The sequence below is a fragment of the Myxocyprinus asiaticus genome, chromosome 21 (assembly GCF_019703515.2).
Source record: "Myxocyprinus asiaticus isolate MX2 ecotype Aquarium Trade chromosome 21, UBuf_Myxa_2, whole genome shotgun sequence".
Taxonomy (NCBI): domain Eukaryota; kingdom Metazoa; phylum Chordata; class Actinopteri; order Cypriniformes; family Catostomidae; genus Myxocyprinus; species Myxocyprinus asiaticus.
The window spans coordinates 44,802,610-44,828,042 of NC_059364.1; the positions used below are offsets into that span (position 1 = coordinate 44,802,610).

The 25,433-nt window shown below is 44.7% G+C and overlaps 1 protein-coding gene across 1 annotated transcript in view; it reads right to left on the reverse strand.

Annotated features, from left to right (window-relative positions):
* The window catches only part of LOC127411746 (orexin receptor type 2-like), a 162,892-nt gene that overhangs the window by 19,008 nt on the left and 118,451 nt on the right, over positions 1-25,433 (reverse strand). The window contains exon 3 of the mRNA XM_051647478.1: positions 7,778-8,021. Coding sequence (XP_051503438.1) covers positions 7,778-8,021 — 244 coding nt within the window. The remainder of the gene's footprint in view (positions 1-7,777; positions 8,022-25,433) is intronic.

The following is a 25,433-nucleotide window of genomic DNA, read 5'->3' on the forward strand; positions in this document are numbered from 1 at the left end:
ACTGCGCTCACTTCCATCAAGAGGGTAGGTGACCTGCAAGCGTTCTCTGTCAGCGAAACGTGCCTGGAGTTCAGTCCAGGTTACTCTCACCTGATCCTGAGACCCTATGTGCCCAAGGTTCCCACCACCTCTTTAGGGACCAGGTGGTGAACCTGCAAGCGCTGCCCCAGGAGGAGGCAGACCCAGCCCTGTCATTGCTGTGTCCGGTGCACGCTTTACACATCTATTTGGATCACACGCAGAGCTTTAGAGTCTCTGAGCAGCTCTTTGTCTGCTTTGGTGTACAGCGAAAAGGAAGCGCTGTCTCCAAGCAGAGGATTGCCCACTGGCTCATTGACACCATAACTATGGCATATGTCGCCTAGGACATGCCGCCCCCGGTAGGGCTACCAGCCCATTCTACCAGGGGTGTAGCGGCTCCCTGGGCCCTGGCCAGGGGTGCCTCTCTTACAGACATTTACAGAGCAGCAGGCTGGGCAACACCCAACACCTGTGCGAGGTTCTACAACCTCCGGGTAGAACCGGTTTCGTCCCAGGTAGTGGCATGCAACACAAGCGGATAAGCCCGGGATAGCTGGCCGGGTGTATCGCTTGCACATAGCGCCTTCCACCTCCCTTGGAGCTGAAGACGTGCGCCATTAATTCCCAGTAGTGTTCACAAACTTTGTTCCCTGGTTGACTTCCTCCGAGCCCTGTGGCAGTCGAGTTTTCTGAGAGACTTGCTGCCGGCCCAGTACACGCGCTAACTAAGAGCCCTGTTCTGGGGTAGGTGCTCCACATGTGGCGGTTCCCTGTAAGGCTAACCCCATGCGATCTATATCTTCTGCTAGTTCGTTTCCCTGCTGGCAAACTGCGTCTTCCTTGGGCAGAGCCCCTCTGCCCCTGTCTCCATGTTTGTAGTAACTCCTCCCCCATTGGGCAGGATCTACCTTGAAGGCTGTCCACATGGCTGGAAAGATCGTATGATTTATTCTTCCACTTAAATATCCCCCCCTCTTTGGGCGAGGTGTGGTCTCCGCAGTGTCTTCCCCTTGAGAGGGACACCCCCCGACTAGACCTGGCGGCCCAGTCGGATAATCCCCCTTATTTTTTAGGGAGTGGAAAAAGGGAAGGGGAAAAGAGGCCATGACTGGGTTAAGCCCGTCTCTATCTTTGGGTAGTCGACTTGTCCCCAAAAAGGGCCGTTCGACACTCATAACTATGTTGGGGGAGGTTACGTGTCTACCTGGTGCACTGGCTATGAGGCACACAGCAGTCTGTCCACCACACACCGCCAGTTCACGTAGCACAGTTCAGCCAGTTGTGGCATTTCGTATAGGGACCCCTAGTGTCACTACATTGACACAACGTCGAGTGAGTGACAAATAGGGAACGTCATGGTTACTGGTGTAACCTCCGTTCCCTGATGGAGGGAACGAGACGTTGTGTCCCTCCTGCCACAACGCTGAACTACCTGCTGAAATGGCCGGGGCTTATATCAGCTCCTCAGCATAAAACCTGAATGAGTGGTTGCATACCAGCTCCTTTTATACCCGTATGTCCGGGGAAGTGGCATGCAAATACCACTCGCCAATTTTCATTGGCCATTTATCAAAGACCAGAGGTGTCTTGGGCTCCCAAGAGTGACCCCTAGTGTCACTACATCGACACAACATCTCGTTCCCTCCATCAGGGAATGGAGGTTACACCAGTAACCATGACGATTTTTTTCATCAGATTCTTTATGTTTCCAGGAGTGTTGGTTATTCATGTTTTATCAAAACAAAATAAAATCACAATGGAAATGAAGAAAAATGACCCTCAGATATGTTAGAGTTGAAAGTTATTCAAAATAACATGTTTTTTCTACTTTTGAGGAAATGCAGTGCCAATTAACACATAAGTAAAATTTATGGATTTCTTAAAGCTGCATATTGAACGAAACTAGAGACTCTCCATTTTACAACCAAACAGATTTTAATGAAAAAACTTAAAGAGATTTCTTACCAGAGGCACTTTTGTTGGCACTGCATCCATAGGAGGGCTTCACAGAAATCGACAGCAAGCTGTTGTGTCATGTGACTTGGTGCGGCAGAAGTTTAACCCTTAAATGACAGTCTGCAGTCTTGTAAACAGTATTCAGTCGATTTTTAATAATTTTAATTATGCGTTGCATAGCGAAGCAAAATATAATGTTCACACATGTGGACTCAGGTCGCACGAGGTAGCCCCTTAAGTAGCCTATAATAGGCAAAAAACGGAAGGCAAAGTTAAATCTTATAATGAGCATGGCAATGATCATTTTTATGATAGTATGAATAACAAAAGATCTTGAAATGTTCTAGTCTTTTCTAAAGATAAATATGGGTCTAAAAGTATATCCTAACGCTTATCACATAGGATAGATTTGAGGCTAGGTTGGCCTGTATTTCAAAGATTTATCACAAATAATTTTACCAGCACCATTCTGCATACAAATAGCCTGTTATTGCTTATCAGGTATTCTTGTTTATAAGGAGGTTTTATATAGTATGTGATTGTTCACTACCTTTTGTACACTCAATAAAATGTTGAAACAATATACTAATGTTTTGATAATTTTATTTGAAAATCCAGTTTCTTGTAGAACTCTGGTTTATTTCATTCGATTTAAAAATACATTATTTTTCTTAAAGAAATATTCCAGGTTCAAAGCAAGTTAAGCTTGATCGACAGCATTTGAGGTATAATGTTAATAACCCCAAAACATTATTTCAACTCCTCTCTCTTTTTCTTAAAAAAATAAATAAATAAATATATAATAATCTAGGTTACAGTGAGGCACTTACTGAAGTGAGGTAAATTTTTGGAGGGTTTAAAGGCAGAAATGTGAAGCTTATAATTTTATTAAAGTACTTAAATTAATTCTTCTGTTAAAAAATGTGTATTATTTGAGCTGTAAAGTTGTTTAAATCCAAATTTTTTACAGTTGTTTTTAGGGTTTTTGGCATTACCTCATTATGGAATGTTGTAAAATGGGACATAACTTTACACAGAAAAGATTAGGAAGCGATTATATCACACTAAAATCATGTTAAAACACATACTGTATATTATTTACATCTTGTTGCTATACTTTTGAAACAGTGTGAATTTTAACGTTTACGAATTGGCCCCATTCACTTCCATTGTAAGTGCCTCAATGTAATCCAGATTCCCTTTTAATTCAGTTCACTCCACATTGCGAGAATCACTATGGGGAATTCTTTCCGATGACTTAGTTGAAGCCCTTGTACAATAACGGTAATCCTGAGATTGGCAATGGTGTTTGAGCCCCGCCCTTTAAGGCGCACAGTTGGCCTATATAAGTGGGTGCCCGAACACCATTTCTTCAGAATTTTCTTCCTTCAAGACAGCGACATCATCTCTCATGTTGAAAGCCCTCCTTGCTTTGCCATCGAGATACACTTCTTCAGCGGACGGGATCTTCTCTGCAGATGTGGACAGGACAACTCATCGCCTGTACCACTCAGCGCATGCAGTGAGAAGACACTGTATCCTTTTCAAATATATGTATCAATATGTTGATGTATCACATAAAGAGCCGCTTGCATGCAACGCGTCTTTTTTAAGATGTCATTCCGCAAGTGTTCCGCATGCGAGTCGCACATCCCGCCGTCAGATGTGCGCCCATGTGAAGCGGCTCTCATAGAGACAGACTGCCCTCACTGCAAGAGCATGAGTCTCCGGACACTCCGCTCAAGGATTGCCCTCGTTCTGAAGGACAATCCTGCCTCCTGTGCCTTCCCGCCTGCCTCCTCTGTGTTAGATCCCGAGAGTTCACACAGGGAGGCATGGTGGGGCCATGAGGTTGAGTTGGATGATGTCGAGGAAGCCCCGCAATCCCCTTGATCTTCCGATGTAGTGTCCACGCCAGTACAGTATACAAATGATGAGCTCCGGCCCTCTATTGGAGCTCACATCCTAATCATGTTGGCAGTTCTGATGATGGGGATGATGTCATGTCCCTCACAGCATCAAATATGAGCGAGTGGTCCATGGAGGATGTCGCCGTCCCTTCCCACAGTGAGGGTGAGGAGCATGTACACGCCTCTGATAAGAGCTGATTCGCGTCCCCTCACAGGTGGTTCAGGAGCTCGGTTTACCATGGTCCCCTCCAGTCAAGCTGGAAATATGCAGTCTGGCCACTGTCGAAAGTCTGCATCTCAAAGGGCAGCGCCATTCTTCCTGAAGATCCAGTTTGCATGTTAACTCGCCTCATTAAGTTTTGGCCTTAGAGTCAGAGGACCACGGTTCAAAACCAGCTGTCGACTCAAGCTGATACATGCCATGACAGAGTTCGTGGTTGCCTCAATCAGATGGCGCTGCGGGTCACAAAATGTCATCGGTGACTCAGTCTGATGACTCACTGCTCTATTTCAGACCAGCGCCTGGCAGAGAACCCCACCCCCGCTGCTCCAGCTCCGCCAAAGACAGCTGAGCCATTGAATAGATTCTGTGTTGTGTTCAAATAGGGAATATTCTCACAAGAAACAGAAATGCACTCGCTGCAAGATGCCACATTCATACGCTGCTCATCCCCGCTGGGTAAGCTGTGATGGTAGACAATTGTGTTCCTTTGTGTTGTGTTCACATAAACAATGTTATCACACAATAGAGAAAGTGCTGGTTGCATCTACGTGCACTGCATGTGCTCGACACCCATGCACATTTACATGCTATTCACGTCCCCTCGTCGCCAGAGTTCGCTAGGAGATTGTGTTATTTCTGTGCGATTTTCACATAAACAATCTTCTCACACAGAAAGTGCTTGTTGCGTCTGCTCGCGCTGTACATGCTCGAAACACACGCACATTTACACGCTGTTCGCTTTCCCTCCTTGCTGGTGTTCGCCGGGAGGCTTTATGCAGGCTGTTTCTATGTACTGTGTTCACATAAACTATATTTTCATAAAAATCTGAAATGTGCAATTGTTGCAAATATTGAGACGCCCACATTCATACACTGTTCATTCCCTGCCGTAAGTCACTGAGATGATACACAAATGTGTTTCTGTGTGTTGCATTTACCCAACCAATGTTCTTACACAAAATGTTCTCACACAAAAGGGAAAGCACTTGCTAGAGATGCACACACACACATCCACATGCTGCTCATTCCCCGGCAGAGTTTGTAGAGATTTTTATGAACTGCGGCATACACAAAGGTTCTACAGATGATGTCTTCTGTCCCGAAGTAAGACGGCAGGCTTTGGCCCATTTTAGATCCGAGACGATTGAATCGCGCACTCACAAAGCAGCGATTCAAAACAGTATCTCAAAAACAGATCTTACTGCACATCCGCCCTCGGTCTTATTTTCATCAACAAATCTAAAGGACGCACACGTACTTTCATGTACGAGTTGCACCTTGTTTCAGGCTGTTTTGAGATTCGCATTTGAGGGAACAGCTTATTCATTTAGAGTCCTTTCCTTGGCTCTCAACACTCTCGAAGTGTATCGATACAGCGCTTGCTCCGTTGACACTGAATGGTGTGCACATTTTGAACTACTTCTATGATGGGCTATTATTAGGCCCAGACTGTACAAATGGCAATGTCAAACTGGGTGAAAAGCATCCGCCATCGCACTGTTTGGTCTTTTAAATGAGACCTCTCCAATGCTGCCGGCACGCCTGGTGCCAGGGGTGCATGCACATTGGCATAAATCGCCACTGTCTGACTGCTCTAGCACCTTTGAAAGCTCCAACCTTTTAACAGCATCATGCTGGGTCAGGTCTTCTGGCAAAAGGTGGTAATCATGGATGCGTTCAGTGCAGGCTGAGGCGCACTACGTGGAGGGGACCCAGCCTTCTGCACCTAGCACTTCAGTTGTCTGGAAATACTAACTGTCTCTTATTCTTGAAGGCTTTGCATTCCAAGGTAGCAGATCACCACAATTTGATTTGATCGGACAACATGACAGTGGTAGCTTACATAAATGCAGTGCTGGGGTAAATGTTATTTTCAAGCTACAGCACTGTCCGCGAGACGCCTCTATATGCTAAGTGGCGTGTGTTTACAAACTGGTGCTCTTCATGTGGTGAAGACTTAGTGAACTGCTCCATAGCTAAGATCCTTGCATTCCTCCAAGAGCGGCTGGTCGCGGATCTCACCACATTGATGATCTATGTCGGCATAACTCGCCCCGGAGTTTGGCTCCTCCTTGGGCAGACATGTTCTATTTTTCAGTTCCTCAGTGGAGCGAGGCGCCTAAACCCCATCGCCCTGCTACAGTCCCAGCTTGGGATTTAAGCTTGGTGCTGAAGGCACTCACGAGCCCACCGTTCCAACCATTGGAGTTTGTTGAGTTGCGTGTGCTTTCTCTAAGACCGCACTCCTATTGGCTCTGGCCTCAGTTGAACAGGTGGGTGATATGCAGGCACTATCGGTTGACAGCTTATGCCTGGTATTTGGGCTGGGTCTTTCAAAATCCACCATCAACCCAGAAATGCTATGGGCCTAAGGTTCTATCCATGCCCTTTGGGGCTCAGGTGGTCCATCTAAAAGCCTTCTTTCCCCCACCGTTTAATTCGGATGAGGAGCAGTGGATTAATTTGTTTGTTATGCCCTGTGTGGCATAGGGAAAGGGAACGTCTCCGGTTTCACATGCAAACTCAGTTCCCTGAGATGAAGGGAATGAGACATTGTGAAATCTAGCCACACTACTACTTCAGAGTTTCAAGGTTCTAGCGATGCACTCTTGGTACCTCAGTCAGAAAATTTTGAAGAAATGGTTTTCGCGCACCCGCTTATATAGGCCAACTGCGCACCTAAAGGGGCTCAAACACCATTGCCAATCTCAGGAATTGCCGTTATTGTACAAGGGCTTCAACTAAGTCGTTGGAAGGAATTCCCGATAGCGATTCTCACAATGTCTCATTCCCTTCATCTCATGGAACTGAGGTTAAATGTGTAACCGGAGACGTTTTAGATTTTTTAAAGATAATTAGGGACAAGTCTAAATAAATGTTTGTTGTAATCAACATTACGCCACAAATGCTGTTAATTCAGCTTAACTTGTATTAAACTCGGAATATGCCTTTAACGTGTATTTAAAAGTAATTGAAATTAAATTTTTAGTAGAAAGATTTTAATGTAAAAGCTGTGTAAAATGTAATGTAAAAGTAAAAGGTTTTAAAAGGTAGGCCTATTGTAAAAATGTCAAGTGCTAGACTGAGTAGAGAAGCATTAGACTCGCTTTATGAGTACGGTCCATTTGTCACTGAAACTTTAACCTAATGTATTTATTGATAAAGTCTAAACTAGGGAGATAACTTACTTAATCCTCCTCTGCCATCTCTTGAGCAGAGTCTACTCCACTCTCGATTCCCAACGCCTTGGAATTGACAAAACAAAATAATTTTTTGTATCGACCCCCAACCCTAGTAAAAAGTGTGACAATTTGCCCCGGTTTCCCCTATTAAGTATTTTTCTCTTTTCCATAGCTTAATTCTTACTTTTAACTTTAACTCAGTAGCTCAACACTTAGCTTAGATCCGTAATATCTCAATTTTCTTCAACTCTAGAGCAGCAGAAACTATATTTCATTCCGCAATGACTGCTGTTTACTGATAAATAAACCTCAGCCTGACTTGATGTGAGAGAAGACTGATTCAGCCACACACAATTACGACACACTCTTGTCTGTGGGCTGCAGTTGATACACTCTTGAACCTCACTATCTATCTGCGCTCCACAGCAACAATATAAAGCCTGTCTGAAGAGGTAAAAAGTCCCACTGATACACAGATCTCTCACCTGCCCAGTGTTCATCACACACAGTGAAGAGGCTGGTTTTGTTGGTTAGCTCCGGCAGCAAACTGCTGCACTCCATCACTATGGCTTGGGGAATCATGATCACACAGGAAACCAGCCAGATTAGGACGATACTCTTACGGGCTCTTTTGGCAGTGCTCTTGAACTTCAGGGGGTGGCAGATTGCATACCAGCGGTCCTGAGCGATGCAGCTTAGAGTCAGAACTGATACAGACACAGAGATAGTCTGGAAGGCAACAGATAGGGCATATAGACTCAGAAGTGAAGTTTGGAATATGAATGATGTCCAGACAGAGAATACAGATTTACCCATATGCGAAATAATACATTAAGTTCCATAAAATGTCAAACAGAGTCAGAAATACGTCAATGCACCAAAAAAGTTCACAAACCTGGTGGTTCTCTGTAGCCTAATTTTCCTCTAACTCAACAGGTAGAATATGGTGCTTGGAACAATGTGGATTTGATTCCCAGGGAACAAACAAGTAGCTAAAATGTATACCTTGCACTGTAAGTCACTTTGAGAAGTGTCTGTCAAATGTGAAATGTGTCATTCCAACCAGTGGCGTAGCCAAGGTTGGGCCAGGGCCCACCTAAATTAGACCCAGGCCCACCCAGAATATTAGAGGTTAATCTCTGACTTCAAATATACATTTATAAAATAGATTAAAAACTGCATAATTTCTGATTTCTGAAAGTGTGAAAGAACTGTTTGAATGTGCTACTTCTTTGTTGTTAAGGAAAACACTTGGCCCATCCATTTTTATTGAGGCCCACCCAAAAGTAATTTCCTGGCTATGTCCTTGATTCCAAATATGCAGTACACCTGCATGTGTTAATATACTGGATATCAAATTCAACATTTTATAGATGGAAATCATACTTAGTTTTCTTTTATCATGATATCACAATTGAGTGAAACCAAAGGTGATTTTGAAATAATTGCACTAATTTTTAATGGAATTTTTTTTTTCTTCTAAAAAACAAAACAAATTGGTTGTTTATAAAGGGTATGTGTACCTTCTGATGATTCAATTTCATTTCAGAAAGAGAAACTAATAAATTAAAAATAAATGTATTTTTTTATTATTATCTTTCAATGCTCCAAAACTGAGAAACTGGGAAATTAGTCATTTTCCGTTTCTCCATTTGCAAGGACAAGAAAAATAGCAGGAAAAAAAAAACAGAAAATTGCTTGATTGTTCAGTGTATTAGACTGCTATAGGGAAAACACGCTTGTACCATCCCCATTCGCCCTTTTTAATGAAAACCTGCATTAATAATGTTTAGCGTGCTCTTGAGACATCTGTTCATTGTATGTAATGTCATACAAAAGTCAAATATGTCCTCATGCTCCCAGAGCAGGGAAAAGCACTTGGTTAAAATAGCCCACCTTATAGTTTTGTTTGGGGTCCATGATAGGCTGGTTATCTTCTTCACCTTTAATGGTTGCACCATGATTTTTAGAGGGAAGCAGGCTGTTGTTTTCCATATCATCAGCTAATTCTCTAACACTGGATAGCACTCTGTCAAAAACTGTGCATATCCACAAGGAATTCCACACAGTAGGTCCACACAAAGATTTTTTTCTGCTCTCATGATGAGCGCCGAGATCTCCAAGATCTCCGAGATCAGTCAATGTTCGCTGTCTGACAGGGTAGGATTGGCCATTGGCAGCAGGCCAATAGTATAAAAATATATATACAGTGGATTCAGCCTTATGCTAAAATGCTTTAAATTATATATTTTTTCACATCAATCTACACTTCATACCCCATAATGACAAAGTAAAACCCAGATTTTTGATAACTTAAGAAAAAATTGAAATATCACATTGACATAAGTATTCAAACCCTTAACTCAGTACTTTGTTGAAGCACCTTTGGCAGCGATTACAGCCTCAATTCTTTTGGGGTATATGGAACAAGCTTGCACATCTGGACTTGGTGATTTTCTGCCATTCTTCTTTGCAGATCCTCTCAAGCTCTGTCCAGTTGGATGGGGACTGATAGTGGACAGCCATTTTCAGGTATCTCCAGAGATGTTCGACTGGGTTCAAGTCCGGGCTCTGGCTGGGCCACTCAAGGACATTCACAGAGTTGTCCCTAAGCCACCCTTGGGTTGTCTTGGCTGTGTGCTTAGTGTCATTGTCCTGTTGGAAGGTGAACCTTCGGTCCAGTCTGAGGTCCTGAGCACTCTGGATCAGGTTTTCATTAAGGATATCTCTGTATTTTGCTGTGTTCAGCTTTTCTTTAACTCTGACCAGTCCCTCAGTCCCAGTATCTGAAAAACACCCCCACAGCATGATGCTACCACCACCATGCTTCACTGTTGGGATGGTATTGCGCAGGTGATGAGTGGTGCCTGGTTTCCTCCAGACATGATGCTTGGAATTGAGGTCAAACAGTTCAATCTTCATTTCATAAGACCAGAGATTCTTGTTTCTCACAGTCTGAGAGTATTTTAGGTGCTTTTTGCTTTCTTGCACTGAGGAGAGGCTTCCGTCTGGACACTGTGCCATAAAGCCCAGATCGGTGGAGTGTTGCAGTGATGGTTGTCCTTCTGAAAGTTTCTCCCATCTCCACACATGATGTCTGGAGCTCAACCAGAGTGATCATCGGGTTCTTGGTCACCTCTCTTACCAAGGCCCTTCTCCCCTGATTGCTCGGTTTGGCTGGGCGGCCAGCTCTAGGAAGAGTCCTGGTTGTTCCAAACTTCTTCCATTTAAGAATTATGGAGTGAAACGATCCTCTCTGCCCATATTTGGATGACTGCCACCTCTGGTTGCAGCAATCTGGATCTTAAAATGATTGGTTTAGCATTCCATGACACTGAACAATGTACTACATAATTTCTGATAAAGTCATCTGATCCAGGAAAGTGAACGTGTTTTTGACCAGATAGCACATTATGTGCTGTGTGCACATTGTGCTCCGTGTGGATTATCTAATGACCTATGCATCAGTTTACTTTGTGTGTAGGCTTGTTTTAATGGGAATCCCCTCCTGTAAGTAATGGTATGAGATATTTTATGTTCTGTTTTTCTTGTGTGAAGTTAAGGCTTGTAAGCAACACCTGTTTACATGTATGTCCATAGACATATGCTTAGCTGTTACTCGCTATATTTTTCTGTGAGTAGGCTGGTTGTATTCTACTCTTTGAGAGCTTTATAATGACATATGACCCATGGCTATAAGGGGTGTAAAAAACTATTGTATTGTATTGTATCGTACATGCTCACTAAACAATACCATATGTATCACATGATACATAAACACATTATAGTGTAATTAAAACCAAGCAGCACAATATTGGGAGCTGCGGAACAGTCTCCTCCTGTGAGAGGCGGCACTGAGCACCCACAGAAAAATTGAGCAACACACTTTTACTGTACATAGGTGAGAAGATAAATGGCAAACAGCAAGTAGATTTTACTGTAGCAGTACAACTTGTTGAATTTGCAAACATGTCGTGTTATTTATGCTGACACCACTGTGCAAGTCAGTGGATTTGTGAGGCAGAAACAGCAGGAGTAATTTAAAGGTACAGTATGTAAGATTCAGAAACCCTTGTTATTAATGACTCCTGTGGCCATTAAGTGAACTGCAGCCTGTAGCTCGTGATCACGCGCACTCCATAGGGAACAAAACAAAGAGACTGAACGTGATTCACCGGCTTCATGGTGACAGATGAGATAGCATAATTAAAATTACACAGTTATGATTGTTTTACTAAAAACTTTGAGACTGCATATTATATTTGACTCTCCAGTACTGGAACAGGGCTAAAACAAAGTGTGGATATAGGTCTGACTATGCGAGACTGTAGTTTGAAGTAATCACTTTTCTTTGCATGATACATTGACTGCATTTATACGAAAGCCTATGTCGGCATTTGCTAGCTAGCCAGCTTTATCAATAGCTGTTAGCTAAATTTGGTGGATGATGACAGTAGCTGTTTATAAAATAGACTGTACATTATAAATATGTTGACACAATTCAGTATTGATGTGATTCCAACACAACTGTCATTTTGATATATCGATGCACTATTTTTTTTTTTTTTTATAATAATAGATTGTATATATTTTCTGTATAACCAAGTTACGTTACACTTATAAATGGAGCTTTTTGCATTGTCGTGAACATTGTCTAGCATTCATTTCATGTATTATTGTAGTTTACCTTGCTGAATAATTACAGATTAACATTATGTCAGTTACTGTGAATCAGCATACCTGACTTTTAGTATAAAGAGAAGATCGTTGAAATTATTTGAAAGTTACGAAGCAAGGTAGCTTGCAATTCGTCAGCGTTAGCAGGCAAGGTCAAGTTAGCTAAAATTACACAGATCAATCCTTATGGCACTATATTTCACATGCTTTGCAGTTATGTAAGCTTACCTGTCCAATAAGAAGAATGCCAATTCAGGGTCAGTTTTGATCCCCAAAACTGAATGAATGTCCCTCCAGGAATCAAATACCCTGCCGATGTTCACTCTAGTTTTTGCTCGACCACGATCACGTTTAGCCAGACGGGAATGTTTTTTCTTTTTTTTTTTTTTTGCTTACTCAGAGTTTGTGTAGGAGTCAGTGTTGTGCTGGGAGCCGGACGTTTGCTGGATTCCATCTCTAAGATAACGTTACCTAGTTTTACAGTTTGTTGTCGCTGTTGAATAGCGGAAGCACTAAGGCAAGGCTCTCGGGAGCGCGCATAAACGCCACATCCTTTGGATTTTCCCACGACCCGCTCCCTTCACATGAAAATCAGTCTACAGGCATTAATAGGCAACCTAAGAAGTCCGGGAGGGGCTAATTTTTTAAGTTGCGTTACAAGCCGTTCATACATTGGCAAAAAAAGGCGAATATTACATGAAAAAAGTTACATATTGCACCTTTAACAGTCGCCTCTCCCAGCGACACTGAGCGTGACATTCACAACAAGATGCTCATAAATATCAAAAAACAGCTTATTCAAAAAACAAAGTAAGAAACCCGATTACATGAGACTTACAATTATCTGCTTTTGACTTCAAAATGTAAACAACTTTGAGAACAACACTTGCGCACATGTTATAAGCCGGTAATAACGGCGGTAAAGTTTACATGCAAAGTAAAAAGGGGAAGAGGGCAAAAAAATAAAAAAATATGTGTGCCGATCAGTTTTGGCTCAAGCTGCTAAATAATATTGGATTATGTACATATGTCATAAAACCAGAGGTCAGGTTCCTCTCGAGTGTTTTTTTTTTTTACCACTAAATAACATTTAAAGTAGTTTGTTCCTTGTTACAGTCACTTCAGCTTGTTCACAGGGGGATTTTCTATAAAGCTGATTTGAAACTATGTTTATTGTGAAAAGTGCTATACAAATATAAATGACTACAGTGTAGACAAACTTATTTTCTCAAGAAAAACATGTGAATTCATGTTCATATGTGAGTTCATATTATTTTTTTTTTTTCAATGATCAAACAAAATAAATGAAGTGCTGTTGTTTAAGTTACTTAGAGCTCTGCTTTTTGTTGCCAATGTCAGACACTTTTGTGGCATTTATGATTTAAAAGCCATTTATGTTGAATCTTTGAACAAGTTTGAGCGAAACATTTGTGGGTGCTCGTATCATATTGTATCGTATCGTATTATGAGGCTATGCATCGTATCATTTCATGAAATTTGTGTATCGCTACATGCCTAATGGCTATTTGTATAATATGTACCATGAAAAATTTGTAATAAAATATCAAAACAGACTTCTGATTTCAAAGCACTTGTTCAGTTTTGGTCATAATGCCTACATGCATTTTAAATTACAGATTGTATGCTTTAAAACGATACCAATTTTGTGTTGGTCAAGACTGTAGATATTAATATTTTGATAATATTTTTTAATGTACAATATATTTCACTTAAAAAAATTAAAAAAATTATTTAAAAAAAAACAGCCCCCATAACGCTAAATTCCTAAGTCTTACACATGGCCAGCTTTTTCAGCACTTAAAGACATCATTGGATCAAATAAAACGAGAGCGGCTGAACGTGAATGTGCCCTTACGTTAAAAAAATAAAATTAAAAAAAGCTAGACGCAGCACCACAAAAAGAGCAGGAAGAAGACCTTGAGATGCGTTAACAGTTGGAGTTCTTTTTAACTTGACACGGTGTCTAAAAACACTGCACTCTCCATGAGTTGCTTAAAAAAGCATGATGCGACACAAAGGTCAAAGAAGTCCATCTAGCGTAAAAAAAAACAATTGAAAAGCTTCAGATGCGCAATTATTTTAATGCTGCAACATGCGGTATATATCACGACACGCTGTATACGTATATCACTACGTCATGTTTTAAACAGTCATTTATTTTGTATTGCACATTTGGTTGCATTTTATGAGGTGGAGTGCGTGTCTGACATTAACATTTCTTTAGTGAAAACATTTTCTATTTATGACAGGAGAGGCAGTGCGTAATGTGCCAGCACACATGCAACAATTCCAACAACTGCTTCAGCTCAATAGAGGGTGAAAACATAGATATCTTATCTCTGAAAGAGGCAATTACTGTAAATATTGTATTCTGTGTTCGATGTAGGTGATGGCTAGAGAAAATTAAATAAAATGGTCTGTATTTTTCTGTGAATGTGTTTTCTTCAAATAGTTTAACCACAAATAGAACTCAATATTAACATGAAATTGGGAATAGGGAGTGAACAATCAGACTATTCTTAACTGACTACATAAAAGCTAAATGCCGGCTAATCATCTTTGACTGGTCAATGACATGCAGCAGATTTTTTATTTATTTATTTTTTGTTATCTTGCGTGGTGGGTGCAAGATAAAGCGGTTGATCTCTCATGAACAAGCTCTGCTGCCTTAATCCGTCCAGCCACTTCTGTCACATTAAACATGAATAAAAAAAGCTTAGAAGCTGTACTTAACAATGCATGTAGGCATTATGACCAAAACTAATCATGTGCTTTGAAATTTACAGACAAAACAGAAGTGTTCCATTTTGCTAATTTATTGATAATTTTTCACTGTACTGTGTTGTAATCAGTAAAAACATACAGTTGATCAAATAGCTATGTGTCATATGTCATTGGAAAGCTCTCAAAGAGTAGAATACAACAAGCCTATTTGTTTTCCTCACAAAAAAATATAGCAAGTAATAGCTAAGTACATATCTTTGACATGTTACAAAGGTGTTGCTTATTAGCTGCATTTTTGCTCATAACACAACAAATAAACTGAGCATAAATATCACATAAATTTTTTTAGAGGAGGGTATTCCCATTAAAATGAGCCCTCACACAACATGTGTATAGATAATTAGATAATCCACACAAATAACACAATCTGGCTAAAAACACATCAGCTTTCGTGGATCACGACTTAATCGGAAATGATGTAGTACGTTGTCCAGCATAATAGAATGCTAAACCAATCTTATTAGGATTCAGATCGTTGAAACCAGAGGTGGAAGTCATCCAAATATGGGCAGAGAGGATTGTTCACTCTAAATACATATGGCTACAAGGAGATGGTGCAAGTACATGTCACAAACTCAGTGACGGCTCAAATGACACAGAATGGAAATGGATGAGATCTCGTAACTCATGCCTGCATGCTCTGGAGAGAGAACATTCCTATAGAAATTGTTGTATTTGCGTGTGTAATTAGTACTTTTGTAAAATCATTATGTTTTATTTGTTTGGAGAGGCTTTTGGAAACTTGGAGACATTTTTGGATTTTAGGATAAATTATTTTTGTAATGCTATAACTTTTGTTCCCTATCTGTCACTCACTCGACGTTGGTGTCGATGTAGTGACACTAGGGGTCACGCTTGGGAGCCCGAGACACCTCTGGTCTTTGATAAAAGGCCAATGAAAATTGGCGAGTGGTATTTGCATGCCACTCCCCCGAACATACGGGTATAAAAGGAACTGGTATGCAACCACTCATTCAGATTTACTCTTCGGAGCCGAACGGTCATGCTCGCTGAGCTGAATACTACTGTTCATTCACCTGCTGGATCTGACGGCGCATTTCAGCGGCTTCTCCCTCCTCTGCACTGGTGCACTGCAGAGAACGCCCCTGGGCGCTTCGGCAGAAAAACTAGAGAGTATATTTTCTGAAAGAGCATTTTTCCCCTCTAAAAGGGTATATATTTCTCTAAAAGAGCGCACACACGGAACGTCTTTTTAAAGACGCATCTTTTTAAAGATGCTTTTCCGATTGTGTGTTATTCCTGGTTGTGGTCGTTATCTCTCGCCTTCTAATGGTCACGATCACTGTCTTTCGTGTCTGGGCACTGCTCACGTGGAGACAGCGTTCGTGGATGGTCACGTTCTCATTGCGAGAATATGTCCATGGCAACGTTGCGGTCGCGGCTCGCCTTCGTAAGCGAGCCATCCCAGAGGCTCCCGCCTCGGTCCTTTTACCCACGGGTTTGAGGCCAGCGCGGCTAGCACTGGGGGCGATTTGGGGACCCCAATGGGACCGCCTCCGCCGGGTATCCCCCCGCGGACCTCCCATTCCCCAGCACGCTAGTCTGCCCCGATCGGGCTTCCGGGTCAGTCCGCCGGCTCGTCTCACGGCGAGTTCGACCTCTTATTCGGAGCCCGCGAAAGTGATGAGCTCTCGAGCGCAGCATCGGAGAGCGGGCTCGTCCAGTCGGAAGCCTCAGCTGGGCTCCTCCCTTCAGGGTCGATCGCCCAGTCACAGGCTGACGCGGAGATGACGACATGCTTTCCCGGACAGCCGCGAGCGTCGGTTAGAGTGGATTTCACCGCTCTTCCCTGAACCCTCGCGGCTCTGTGATTGGTTCCTGGGCTCGCGACGCCGCTCAAAGCCACGCCCCGCCCCGTTCCTTTCTTCCCGGAAGTGCATGAAGAGCTGACAAGGTTGTGGGAGGCAGCTTTTACTGCCCGGTCCCGATCATTTCAGCTTCCCCGCTCTCACTACCCTCGATGGTGGGGCGGCCAAGGGTTATTCGGCAATCCCCCGGTGGATAAAGGCGCTCACGGTGCACCTATGCCCGCAGAGCGCCGCCACCTGACGTGGGTGCCCAAAGCCCCCGTCCAAGGCCTGTAGGTTTACGTCGTCTCTGACGGTCAAAGCCTACGGCGCTGCTGGACAAGCTGCATCTGCCCTGCACGCCATGGCTCTCCTGCAAGTCCGCCAAGGCGCTAAAGGAACTGCACGAGGGTAGTTCCGCCCCGGGATTGATGCAGGAACTGCGTTCGCCGACCGACCTCGCTCTCCGAGCGACGGAGGTCACGGCGCAGTCTCTCGGGCGGACGATGGCCACACTAGTGGTCCAGGAGCGCCACCTTTGGCTCAACCTGGTCGAGATGGGTGAGGCCGACAGGACACGATTCCTTGCTGCCCCCATTTCCCAGGCGGGCCTATTCGGCGACACCGTCGAGGACTTTGCCCAGCAGTTCTCGATGGTAGAGCAGTAGATGGATGCTAGCCGGCTTATCCTGCCCCGGCGTGGCTCAAGATCCCGCACCCCATCTACTCATCGCCGAGGGCGTCCCCCTGCGGTGACTGCACCGGTGGGTGGAGCCCACCGCAGGAAGCCGACGCCACCCGTCTCACAGCCGGCACCGAAGAACCCACGGAGGTCTTCGAAGCGCCCCTGAGACGGGCAACCCAGGGACAACGGAACCCGCTGCTCTGGAGCTGGTAAGCAGATCTTCATCTTTTTGTTACCTTTTGCATTTAATTGCGCTGCATGCCTAAGTGGCTGCAGTACTCAAGAGCTCCGCAAGAGTGGTTTCCTTGTTCCCTGGGTCACATATCCGGTGTGTATGGCTGGCATCACGACCACCGTCCACCACTCCATTTGGCAGGTTGGCGCTCCAGCGGTGGTCTCCCGCCCTGAGCGCCCAGCTGTGGCACAAATCCGCCCCTGATGTGACAGTCTCCACGGGTCATGAGGACAGGCCTCTTCCTCCCCCGTCCCAGGCTGTTCCGGGGGTGGTCACAAGGAGCCAGGTAAGTGCTTCGATGTCCTCGGACTCAGCACGGCCACGATGTGGTGTGGCACCTCGAGCTCCACCCCGCTACGAGGCCCCACTCGCCGGTACATCCGATGACGTTGTCCCTTTGGTCCCCCTTGCGCGGAACTTGGACGCATGGCTTGCGCTTTCCAGTCCGTCACGAGGGCTGGTCCGGACCGTCCGACTCGGCTGCGTGATTCACTTCACCGGGCATCCGCCCAGGTCCAGCGGTGTCCACTTCACCTTGGTGAAAGTCGGAAACGCTGCTACCTTGCGTGGAGATCGCTACCCTCCTACGGAAGGACGCGATAGAACCTGTCCCTCCAGCCGAGATGAAGAAGGGGTTTTACAGCCCCTACTTCATTGTACCGAAAAGAGGCGGTGGGTTGCGGCCAATCTTGGATCTGCGAGTACTGAACCGGGCCTTACACAGACTCCCGTTCAAGATGCTGACGCAAAGACGCATTCTAGCGAGCATCCGGCATCAAGATTGGTTCGCGGCGGTAGACCCGAAGGATGAGTACTTTCACGTCTCGATCCTTCCTCGACACAGACCCTTCCTGCGGTTCGCGTTCGAGGGTCAGGCGTATCAGTACAAAGTCCTCCCTTTCGGCCTGTCCCTGTCTCCTCGCGTCTTTACGAAGATCGCAGAGGCTGCCCATGCCCCGTTAAGGGAGGTGGGCATTCGCATTCTCAACTATCTCGACGACTGGCTAATCTTAGCTCACTCTCGAGACGGGTTATGCGCACACAGGGACCTGGTGCTCTCACCTCAGCCGACTAGGGCTTCGGGTCAGCTGGGAAAAGAGCAAGCTCCTCCCGGTTCAGAGCATCTCTTTTCTTGGTTTGGAGTTGGACTCAGTCTCCTTGACGGCGCACCTTATGAACGAGCACGCCCAGTCGGTGCTGGCCTGTTTGAAGGCATTCAAACAGAAAACAGCGGTTCCACTGAAACTTTTTCAGAGGCTCCTGGGGCATATGGCATCCTCGGCGGTGGCCACCCCGCTCGGGTTGATGCATATGAGGCCGCTTCAGCACTGGCTCCAGACTCGAGTCCCGAGATGGGCATGGCGCCACGGGACACACCGCGGGCCATTACGTCGGTCTGTCACCGTCTTTTCAGCCCTTGGACTGACCTCTCATTTCCACAAGCAGGTGTTCCGCTAGAACTGGTCTCCAGGCGCGTCGTGGTCACGACAGACGCCTCCAAAACGGGCTGGGGCGCTGTTGGCAACGGGCACGCAGCCGCCGGCCTCTAGACGGGTCCGCGGCTGCGTTGGCACATCAACTGCCTCGAGTTACTGGCAATTCTGCTCGCCCTGTGGAGGTTCCGGCCGTTGATCCAAGGCAAGCACGTGCTAGTTCGGACAGACAGCACGGCAGCGGTAGCATATGTCAACCGCCAAGGCGGTCTGCGCTCCCGCTGTATGTCATAACTCGCCCGCCGTCTCCTCCAACAGAGTTAGCAGCACCAAGTCGCTGCAAGCCACTCACATCCCGGGCAACCTCAACACTTCGGCGGACGCGCCGTAACAACAGGTTACCCTCAAGGGAGAGTGGAGACTCCACCTTCAGGTGATCCAGCTTATTTGGAGTCAATTCGGTTAGGCACAGGTGCACCTGTTCGCCTCCCAAGAATCCTCCCACTGCCCGCTCTGGTACGCCCTCACCGAGGCCTTCCTCAGCATAGACGCGCTGGCACACAGCTGGTCCCCTGGCATTCGCAAATATGCATTTTCCCCCATTGAGCCTGCTCGCACAGACCCTGTGCAAGGTCAGGGAGGACGAGGAGAAGGTCGTCCTGGTAAGCACCCTACTGGCCCGCCCAGACGTGGTGCTCGGACCTCACGCTCCTCGTGACAGCTCCCCCCGGGCAAATTCCCCTGAGGAAGGCCCTTCTTTCTCAGGGAAGGGGCACCATCCGGCACCCGCGCCCTGACCTCTGGAATCTCCATGTCTGGCCCCTGGACGGGACACGGAAGACCTAAGCTGTCTCCCACCTGCGGTGGTAAACACGTTCACTCAGGCTAGGGCTCCCTCTACGAGGCGCCTGTATGCCTTTTAAGTGGTGTCTGTTCGCTAAGTGGTGTTCTTCCCGTCAGGAAGACCCCCAGAGGTGCGCAGTCAGATCAGTGCTTTCCTTCCTGCAAGAGAGGTTGGAAGGGAGGCTGTCCCCTTCCACCTTGAAGGTGTACGTTGCTGCCATAGCAGCACACCATGACGCAGTCGACGGTAAGTCCTTAGCGAAGCATGATCTGACCATCAGGTTCCTAAGAGGCGCCAGGAGGCTGAATCCCTCCAGGCCGTGCCTTGTTCCCTCATCGGACCTCTGTAGTTTTTCAGGGTCTACAGAGAGCCCCCTTTGAGCTTTGCAGTCAGCCGGGCTTAAGGCACTCTCCTTGAAGACTGCCCTCCTGACTGCGCTCACTTCCATCAAGAGGGTAGGTGACCTGCAAGCGTTCTCTGTCAGCGAAACGTGCCTGGAGTTCGGTCCGGGCTATTCTCACGTGATCCTGAGACCCCCGACCGGGCTATGTGCCCAAGGTTCCCACCACTCCTTTTAGGGACCAGGTGGTGAACATGCAAGCGCTGCCCCAGGAGGAGGCAGACCCAGCCCTGGCATTGCTGTGTCCGGTGCGCGCTTTACGCATCTATTTGGATCGCACGCAGAGCTTTAGAATCTCTGAGCAGCTCTTTGTCTGCTTTGGTGCACAGCGGAAAGGAAGCGCTGTCTCCAAGCAGAGGATCGCCCACTGGCTCATTGACGCCATAACTATGGCATGTCTCGCCCAAAACATGCCACCCCCGGTAGGGCTACGAGCCCATTCTACCCGTGGTGTAGTGGCTTCTTGGGCCCTGGCCAGAGGTGCCTCTCTAACAGACATTTGCAGAGCAGCGGGCTGGGCAACACCCAACACCTTTGCAAGGTTCTACAACCTCCGGGTGGAACCGGTTTCGTCCCAGGTAGTGGCACGCAACACAAGCGGATAAGCCCGGGATAGCCGGCTGGGTGTATCGCTTGCACATAGCGCTTTCCACCTCCTTTTGAGCTGAAGACGTGCGCTGTTAATTCCCAGTAGTGTTCACAAAAGTTGTTCCCTGGTTGACTTCCTCCAAGCCCTGTGGCAGTCGAGTTTTCGGAGAGACTCGCTGCCGGCCCAGTACACACGCTAACTAAGAGCCCGGTTCTGGGGTAGGTGCTCCGCATGTGGCGGTTCCCTGTAAGGCTAACCCCATGCGATCTATATCTTCCGCTAGTTCGTTTCCCTACTGGCAAACTGCGTCTTCCTTGGGCAGAGCCCCTCAGTCTCCATGTTGTAGTAACTCCTCCCCCATTGGGCAGGATCTACCTTGAAGGCTCTCCACATGGTTGGAAAGACCATGTGATGTATTCTTCCACTTAAATATCCCCCCCTCTCTTGGGGCGAGGTGTGGTCTCTGCGGTGTCCCCCCCTTGGGAGGGACACCCCCCGACTAGACCTGGCGGCCCAGTCAGATAATCCCCCTTCTTTTTTAGAATCTCTGAGCAAATACCACTCTTTTTTAGGGAGTGGAAAAAGAGAAGGGGAAAGAGGCCACGACTGGGTTAAGCCTGTCTCTATCTCTGGGTAGTCGACTTGTCCCCAAAAAGGGCCGTTCGACACTCATAACTGTGTTGGGGGAGGTTACGTGTCGACCTGGTGCGCTGGCTATGAGGCACACAGCAAGTCTGCCCACCACACATCGCCAGTTCACCTAACACAGTTCAGCCTTGTGGCATTTTGTATAGGGACCCCTAGTGTCACTACATCGACACCAACGTCGAGTGAGTGACAGATAGGGAACGTCATGGTTACTGGTGTAACCTCCGTTCCCTGATGGAGGGAACGAGACGTTGGTCCCTCCTGCCACAACGCTGAACTACCCGCTGAAATGGCCGGACCTTATATCGGCTCCTCAGCGTAAAACCTGAATGAGTGGTTGCATACCAGCTCCTTTTATACCCGTATGTTCGGGGGAGTGGCATGCAAATACCACTCGCCAATTTTCATTGGCCTTTTATCAAAAACCAGAGGTGTCTCGGGCTCCCAAGAGTGACCCCTAGTGTCACTACATCGACACCAACGTCTCGTTCCCTCCATCAGGGAACGGAGGTTACACCAGTAACCATGACGATTTCTTTGTCATCTCAGATTTTTTTTTTTTTTTTACCCAATTACAGGTGATATAATTGGTAACAAAACAAAAGCAGTTACAAAGCTACCTTATTTACACCCTGAGATGTATAATGTCAAATCAGAATAATAATAATAAAGTAAAAAAATAAATAAAAATTCTGCAATTTCTTATGCTGAGAGTCACATAATTTATTTTTACACAAAGGGACACCAAAATATATCAATTTATGTGTACTCTAAATGCAGCCATAGATGATAATTAATCAGAAAATCAGTTTATATCCATGTTTAAGTTATTGCGCAATGTCCATTTACAATACGATTAAATATGCCATTTTTAATGTTTTTGTTTTGTTTTTGTTTTTTTGTTTTTTTTATATATACGATTTTAGGTTCAAAAAGTAACTATGTAGTTTGACTTAGCAGCATCTAATCTAACAATTATTTGTGATTTGACTGGTACCAAACGAGACAAAATGTAAATAATAATAATAATAATAATAATAATAATAATAATAACAACAACAGAGAAATGTGTTAATTGGAATGGATGCAGAGTCTGAAATTTTCTGTTTTTGTTTTCCTGTTCTTCACTTTTTGAATATTGAAAGATAATAATAATAATAATAATAACAATAAAAACATTTGGTTTTCATGTATTATTTTCTCTTTCTAAAATGAAAATTGAAAGACCAGAATGTACATGGACCATACAGAAATATTCCTGGTGTTTCTTCATTTCTTAAAAATAAAGGTTCCAGAAAAGGGTGTTTGCTGCAATGCCATAGAAGAACCATTTTTGGTTCCCCAAAGAACCTTTTAGTGATAGCTTCTTTAAAGACTAGGTGATAAGGCCCTTTCCCACTGCAGGTATAATGGGGAAAGGTAATTTTTTTCTCCCCCAGGACTAGTACTTTTCGTCATAGCCATTTTAAGGGACATTTTTAGCTCCTACTCCGGACTAGGTACTATTGGGGCTTCGAGGGACTGTGGGAGGTTCTGCAGCCTGTGATTGGTCAAAACCCAATTTGAGAAATGCAAGGATTCTGCAGCCTCCATTTGTAAACAAACTTTTAGCTGCTAGCCTGCTACTCAGAGGACTGCACTAATTTTACAATTACCTTAACAGAAATAACATGAACCAGCAAAGTATCCAAAGAGGATCACCCGTTTCACATGTATGTGTGTGTGACATCGGAAGACATGCTTTGAGATTTCATCACATCTGTACTTTTTGTAGGCTACTGTGCGACTATACAGAAAATAAAGTGATTTCTGTATTACTACATCAAATTTTTCCTGGAATTACATATAAACAATCAGATGTTTATCGAGAGTGGGTAATTGAACTCTATTATACACTAAACCATCATGTAATCTAATATTTCAGTACAGTAATTTATGTTGAGTCATAAAAGCCTTAAAAATTGTGTTGATAAAAAGGTTTATAGTGCCGTTTCAAAATGCTGTCCGCTGAGTTCAGCATGTGCTGTATGATAGTCTGATCACTCGTCTCATCTCTCACTTCGGCTGCAGCACGGAGCACGGCATGCACACACCACTCATGGGCCCACTTTAAACTGTAGCATACAGCCTGTGTGGCTGTGACCAAAAATGGGAAAATGCTGTCTTAAGAGGCTGTATAATGAGGTAGGATGAAGTAAGGTGCTTTTTAGTCTGTTTAGAGCTAAGAATTAAGAGTTTCATTCATCCAAAAATGTTGTCATTTACACCATTAACTGATTAGGCAGCTACAGTCAAAGTTTGTGTAAAACAAAAGTGTAGCTCTGATCCTGGCGTCCTCTATCTGTGTTTTTGATTTTGTTGTTGTTGCTATTGAATCGCGCATGCCAACAACGTCAGAAGAAAAATGGTCAAGACGACATCACTATGGGGGTTACTTTTGTGAGTGCGAATGAAAAGGAGGAAAAGTCTCCTCGGGTGTCCCATCCCTCTTAAGAGTTCACATCTAGAAAGTTACTAAGGGAAAAGTAGGTGGGAAAAGGGCTTAGTAATAGTTTTTTTTTTTTTTTAGTGGCACAAATAGCCTTCTCAGGTACTACAAAGAACTCTTCCTAAAGGTTCTTTGAAGAACCAATCATAAAAAGGTTCTTTATGACAGTAATTGATCAAAAACCTTCACATTTACGCTTTTTATTTATATTTACCCTCATAAATAAAAGGGTTAATGTTATTATAATAAAACTAATTTATTAAATAAAATCAGTGAACAAAAATACAAAGAAAATCCAGGTCTAACAAGACTTGACAAGACATAATTAACATTTTTATTGCCTTTACAGTATCAAGGCCAATACTGCCTATACTAATACCGACACATCTATTAAATGGATTAACTGGATTTTTATTTATTTATTTGTAATTGTTGGGATAAAAAGGGTAATGGCAACAAAGAAAAAAATGAAATGACCCCTGTTCAAAAGTCTGCATACCCTTAGTTCTTAATACTGTGTACTGCCCCCTTTAGCATCAATGACAGCGTGTAGTCTTTTGTAATAGTTGTCTATGAGGCCCCAAATTATTGCAGGTGATATAGCTGCCCATTCGTCTAGGCAAAATGCCCCCAGGTCATGCAAAGTCTTTGGTCGTCTTGCTTGAACCGCACATTTGAGATCTCCCCAGAGTGGCTCGATAATATTAAGGTCAGGGGACTGTGATGGCCACTCCAGAACCTTCATCTTTTTCTGCTGTAACCACAAGAGGGTCAACTTGGCCTTGAGCTTAGGGTCATTGTCGTGCTGGAAATTCCAAGAGCATCCCATGCGCAGCTTTCGTGCAGAAGAATGCAAATTGTCTGGCAGTATTTTCTGATAACAAGCTGCATTCATCTTGCCATCAATTTTCACAAGCTTCCCTGTGCCTTTAAAGCTCACACACCCCCAAAACATCAATGAGCCACCACCATGCTTCACAGTGGGGATGGTATTCTTTTCACTACAGGCCTTGTTGACCCCTCTCCAAACATAGTGCTTATGGTTGTGACCATAAAGCTCTATTTTGGTCTCGTCACTCCAAATTACAGTGTGCCAGAAGCTGTGAGGCCTGTCAAGGTGTTGTCAGGCATATTGTAACCGGGCTTTTTTGTGGCATTGGCGCAGTAAAGGCTTCTTTCTGGCAACTCGACCATGCAGCTCATTTTTGTTCAAGTATCGTCGTATTGTGCTCCTTGAAACAACCACATCATCTTTTTCGAGAGCAGCCTGTATTTATCCTGAGTTTACCTGTGGATTTTTCTTTGTATCCTGAACAATTCTTCTAGCAGTTGTGGCTGAAATCTTTCTTGGTCTACCTGACCTTGGCTTGGTATCAAGAGATCCCTGAATTTTCCACTTTTAAATAAGTGATTGAACAGTACTGACTGGCATATTCAAGGCTTTGGATATCTTTTTATATCCTTTTCCATCTTTACAAAGTTCCATTACCTTGTTATGCAGGTCTTTTGACAGTTCTTTTCTGCTCCTC